This window comes from Cricetulus griseus, chromosome 3 (assembly GCF_003668045.3).
Source record: "Cricetulus griseus strain 17A/GY chromosome 3, alternate assembly CriGri-PICRH-1.0, whole genome shotgun sequence".
NCBI classification, from domain to species: Eukaryota; Metazoa; Chordata; class Mammalia; order Rodentia; family Cricetidae; genus Cricetulus; species Cricetulus griseus.
In genome coordinates this window covers 31,788,507-31,794,506 of record NC_048596.1, presented here as the reverse complement: position 1 = coordinate 31,794,506, position 6,000 = coordinate 31,788,507, and the positions used below count along the sequence as shown (strand labels likewise).

Genomic DNA, 6,000 nt, shown 5'->3' with positions numbered 1-6,000 from the left:
TTTATCGTGGATGTAATATATAGGGGGAACTGATGTATCTGTGGTTTCAGGAACCCAATGAGGATCTTGGACCATATCCCCATAAGTAAGGAAGAAGATTGGGGAACCAGGCTTTTCTGTATGGATGTGTTTTGAATTCTCTGTAGAAGTGGAATTGCTGGATGATGTAGTGACTATGTCCTTGAGCAAATAAATACCAAGTTCTCTATGTCAGGATGCCTAAAGTTCCCATTACTGTGAATGAAGACTCCAGCTTCTGCTACCTAAACTTACCATCTTAGTCAGTCTTCCAAGAGCTGCATGAAAATGATACGCCATCAGACACTTGGATACCTTTGTCTTTGGCTTGCCAGTGGTTTTTATGTATTTTTGTATACAAGGCCTAACCCAAGTTTATGATTAGTATTTTCTCATTCTTTATGATTCCCCTGTCTTGATACTATCTTTTGGAACAGCTTTTCTTGTTGATAGGAGTCCAGTTTATTCTATTCTTGTTGTTTGTGCTTTTGTCAAAACTGGGAAACTATAATTTAACCCAAGGTTGTATTTATGCCTATGCTTTATAAGTTGTAGCTTAAACATTTTGACCCATTTTGAATTAATTTTTGTATATATTAAGAACTCTATCTTTTGCATATGGATACTCAGTTGTCTGAGTACTGTTTGTGAAAAAGACTTTTCCCCCAGTGAACTGTCAGAAACAGACTATAAATGTGTGGGCTTGTTTCTGGACTCTGTTGTAATGATGGGCATCTGTTACAGTCATCCGTTTATGGTAGCAGCACGCTGGATTGGAAGTGCAAGCGCTACGTGTATTTATGCATTCAAGGCTGTTTGGGCTGTTCCAGGACTCTAGGAATTTGGGACCATCTTTTCCAGTGGCACTCTGCATAGGAATCATGTGCAGTGTGTGGACAAATCTGAAGAATGCAGTCCTTTTTAGTGCCATGCTTACCCAGTGCATGCATGCTATCTTTCCTTCTAGGCCTTTCATTTCTTTCTGCGGTATTTTGTAGTTTTGCTTTTGTTCTGTTTCATTCTTCTTGGTATTCTTATAGATGGAATGTTTAATTTCATCTTTGGATTTTTTGACTTTCTGTATAGACAGTCATGTCATCTGCAGCCAGATATAATTTTAGGTTTGCATGTAGGATCCAAATGCTTTGTCTTTCCTTGCCAGGTTGCCCTGGCTGGAACCACCAGAATGATGTTCAAAGTAGGAGTGGCAATGATGGGTATCTTGTCTTCTTCCAGTCTTTTATCATTAAGTATGATGCTCTGGGTTCTCACTGATGACCTCTAACCAGGTAGAGGAAGTCCTCTTGAGGTGATCAGAACAGAGCATTGTTAGTGTTCTACTTGCTCAGGATAATTGGATTAAATAAATTCTCAATAATTTTTGCAATCAAGTATGTTTCTAAAATTTCAACATAATGAAGCATACATACATGCATTGTGTCTTTATTGGCCCTAAAAGAAGAAGACCAAAATTGTTGTTTCCCTTTGTATTGAACTGCTGGGAAGGAATCCCCACAGAAAATTAAGAGCTTTGAGAAATGTCACCAGCCTGTCCTTGGGTGATGAATTACTGTAGGTCAGTTTTTACAAGGTAAGTTTTTTCACTGCTCTTATCCCTAGCCCCTAATTTAAAAAAAAAAAAAAAAAAAAAAAAAAAAAAAAAACTTTTGTGATTTCCTCTTCCCATGGAGATGATTTAAGCCCAAATACAGCTGGGATTTTACCATTTGCTAAGCAGGGTAATTTTATTTCTATGGAATGCAGATGCATCATTTCATTGCAGGTAAAACACTCCATGTGAAGTCAGCATTCCCATCTTGAATTCTTTGCTTATACCACTTATTAAAATAGCAGTGATGCTCAAGTCATGTAGATCTTTTTAAAGATTTTTTTATATAAAAAGACTAGGGATATAAAACAGCCTTAAACTGTTGATAGAATCAAATCAGTTGTAAAAATCCATTTTTTCCAACCAGTATGTTAAAAAAGTTTATTTCATAACATTGTAAGGCAACAATTAACCCTCAACAAATCTCCCAGCAGCTTCCTGAATCATGTACACTGCTTGTGGGTCAACCTCCTTCATGGTAAAACCTTGGGGAATCTTGGACATTTAATTACAGCTGCTAACTGGAAAACACTTCGTAGAACAAGATCAATCATTCTTAAATATTAAGAACTGTGAAATCACAGTTCTTTATACTCCTCCCTATTGTGCTGCTTATATTTATACTCATTAGGGGGGAAATGCATTACTTAGAACTTGAAAGTATACTTTCAGAAGTGAATTACTCAAATGATCAGATAATCTTTAAAAGAGGGGGTTACTGATAACTACCTAGTGTGCTTATTAAAAGCCATGAATACTGTATTAATTACTTGACTATTTCTGGCCTTTAAGCATGTTCCTGAAACTGAGCATCTTGTTACTGGGTGCATAATATCAAAGTTTCATAATGTTAAAGAAAATCAAAACTGTTTGCATAGAGAAATAACCCAAAGGCAAAAGGAAAACCATGATTATGCCGAAAAGGACAAAGACACCCTGCTAAAAGGAAAGAAATCAGAGAACATCTTGTTTTTATATGCTTCTTCAGCATGATGTTTTGCTTCCCCTTCTCTAATTTCTAGTAATCAATTTTAGATTAAAGCAGGAACAGAACATCCGCCTATATTTTAAAGTTCATTTAGCTATTAGCACTATTATTTTCATGAGCTGTGATTCTATACAGGCTGCAGATGTTAAGTACTACCTGACAAACAATGCATACACAGCAAGAGCCAGACACTTGAAGCACTGTTAGATAAGATTTCTGTAAGTCCATCAAAACCAGTGGCTCCACTATACAGTGTCAGTACATATGACAGTCAGACGTTAGCATCCAGCTCTAGCTGCAGCCCTCATGTCTGCATGGGTCCAGACAGTTTTTAAGGAGTTAGAGATTAAGCAGGCAACACAAGGAACATGATTAGAAACTGACTGCCACACAAGCGATTTTAAGAAAGTTTTCTCCTGCAATGCACACTTAACTCTGCTCTTGCTGAAATTCAGATGGCTCTGAGGGCCACTCTGAGAAAAACCTTTCTGTTCCTACCTGAGAAGTATATTTTATTTTGTTTTGGGTTTACTGTGGCTTTTCTTTCAACTATATTTTGGATCATATTTGTTGACTAACTCAAATTTTGTCTTTTTTTTTTTTGTTAATGTAAAAAAGAAGCTAGCATATTTTATTGTTCATCTCATCGTCTCTGTCACCGATGGAACCTAAAGAAGCCACAAGAGGCACTGCTGTGGCAAACTTCACAGGCTGCATCCCTGCTTCCAAATGAAAACCATTAAACCATACTGCTGCTTTTACTCAGGGTCTGAACACTTAACAGATTCAGGTGTAGTTGTCTCATTCCTGTGTAAGCCACAACCTCAGTATCAGGACAGCCAATCTCACAGACAGCAAGTTCTAAGAACTTATTCACTTGCTACAAAACAGAAAACAAAATGCAGCAATAAATTATGTTGTAAAGGATTGACCTTGTATAACAGAGGATGCCTATAAAATGAAGAGAATAAATACTATATAGAACACCCCACCCTCCTCCTCTTCTACCTCAGAAGAGCCATGCTGGCAACTCGGTGTTCTGTCTTAAATTGCACAAATAAAGCAACCCATGAACTGTGAGAAGGGAATGTAGCTGAAAAATGTTCTCTCCCTAAATGACAGGAGCATTTTGAGGGGAAAGCCGACGACGAATGCTACCTCAGGAAAGCGGTCCAGAAGTGGCTTTCAGAGCTTGGAGTCAGGCCCATGGCTCAAGCTTCAGAACAGACATAAAGAAATGTAGCTCTCGGGACTTCCTTCTTCATGGCAGTCACTTTTTACAGGCGAGAGCCACTATCCCAGGGAATGGTATTTTACCCACCATCCACTGACAACAGTGGACTTACCTATTTCATTAACAGTAGTCTAACTGTTCCTCAAAGGAAAGCTACTGAAGTGCTATGTTGCTGAGTCCTTACAGTCATACAACTAACATGTATAAAAGGCAGTATCCACATGTGCTTAAAAGTGCCTGAAAACTGGAATTTTCAAGTGACAAAAAGGCCAGACATCACTATCCCAAAGTTTAACCCATATGGTACTTGTCCCTGAAGAGTATTATCCCAGAAGCTCTTTGAACATACGCTCACTAAAACTCATTGACTTGTGTTACATATATCCATATAACATGGGAGAGAAACTGTCCCATGGAATGTCTAAGGGGCATGTACTCAAAGCCCATCCACGCAATTAAAACACAAAAAGGCTGTAGGTGCAAACCCACGCAGAGGGAAATGTCCAATCTGGGAACTTCTCTTTCAGAGCATCGAGCTGAGAAGATCTCTTGTCTTCCCCTGATAGATAGTGGGCAGCAATGGCCACCGTGACCATTCCTTCTGGCTGTTCTTCTGACACCTGCTAGAGAAAATCAGTTAGTTCTCTGAAGCCAGAACACTGAACTCCAAGGTAGCTGAGTAATATCTGGGAGCCTGAGAAATTCCCACCTGTACTTCTATCCAGAACTGCCATGCAGAGGCCTGGAGTCCATGGGAATAAAACACAAAGTAGTCCCCTCCTCTGCTTGTGACTGGAATGCCATTGCCAAGAGACCACTGAGACAGCGTTGATCCTTTGTGGGTTCGAACATAGAAAGACATATGGCTTGGTCCTATAAGAGGAACATTTCCATCAGTCAGCAGTGACAAGCAATACAGTTAACACCCAAACATACTATCATGGTTCATCTGTGCTATGACTTTAGGTAGACTCTCCACAAGGCAGGAGGTTTACTAGCTCTGGACATTCAGTATCTAGCAACAAGGATAAGAGAACAAAAAAGACAGAATCTAAATGAGAAAAGTAACTACTGATGGAAATTACCTAATCCCCACCCCCAAGATTGCAGGAAGAGTTGAAAAGTAATCTGGCTAGTTCCTTAAGGCTCTCAGTGTTTGGACTAGGGTAACTGATCAACCTGATTCAAATCCACTATTTGTATGTTATCAGAAAAGTCTGGGATAACTTGGCCAAATATCAAGGTACTATTTAGTCTCGCCGGATTGACACAGTTAACCATCACATTCCCACAAAGGACAATTGATCAGAAAGGGAAATAATCCTGATTTGCTTACTGAAGAATAGCTAGAGATGCCCATGAGGCTTTATACCAAAGACCCAAAATGTTATGCCAAGAAGTCTAGAGTCACTCTGCAAGCAGCACAACTTCATTAATTTTACTTGAGGGAAGTAGTACATCGGCTGGTGGCACTGCGAGAGAAATCCCAGAACACTAAACATGGAAAAGGGAAGAGTCAAGTCTTCAGATCAATGCGCATCTGTTTGACAATGACCAACACTACATGTTCAGTAAGGCTTCTTAAAAGGCATAACCAGGCTGGGCAGTGGTGGCACACGCCTTTAGTCCAGCAGTCCAGAGGCAGGCGGATCTCTGAGTTTGGGGCCAGCCTGTACAGAGTGAGTTCCAAGACAGCCAAGGCTACACATAGAAACCCTACCACCCGCCCCCCCCCAAAAAAAACCTACAAAAGTCACAATCACCAAGTGGCACAATCCAGTAGTCCCTCAGGAGACTGAGGCAGGGAGACCATGAGTTTGAGTTTGAAGCTAGCTTGTCCAAAAAGTAAATAAATGAGTCTAAAGGAGATAAACTCTAATCATCTTAAGAAGCAGTGTCACGGGACTTGCCTGTTGCTTTTGAGGCCAATGTCATGTACTCCCAAGGGGGTGAACTGAGGACACAGACTTACTGCAAGTCCTCAGCAACCATAAAAATAAGTTTGACTTGGGGCTGGAGGATGTTCAGCTATTAAGAGCATCTGCTGCTCACTATGTTACCTGGCTATCCTGGAGTTCCATATGTAGACCAGGTTGGCCTTGAACACAAAGATCTGCTTGCCTCCCCTGGAATAAAGTATGCACAACCACA

The 6,000-nt window shown here is 40.0% G+C and overlaps 1 protein-coding gene across 1 annotated transcript in view; it reads right to left on the bottom strand.

Annotated features, from left to right (window-relative positions):
- Positions 1–1,892: 1,892 nt before the first annotated feature.
- The window catches only part of Ermp1 (endoplasmic reticulum metallopeptidase 1), a 42,493-nt gene continuing 38,385 nt past the window's right edge, over positions 1,893–6,000 (bottom strand). The window contains 2 exon segments of the mRNA XM_027406427.2: positions 1,893–4,469; positions 4,559–4,722. Coding sequence (XP_027262228.1) covers positions 4,305–4,469; positions 4,559–4,722 — 329 coding nt within the window. The 3' untranslated portion in view covers positions 1,893–4,304.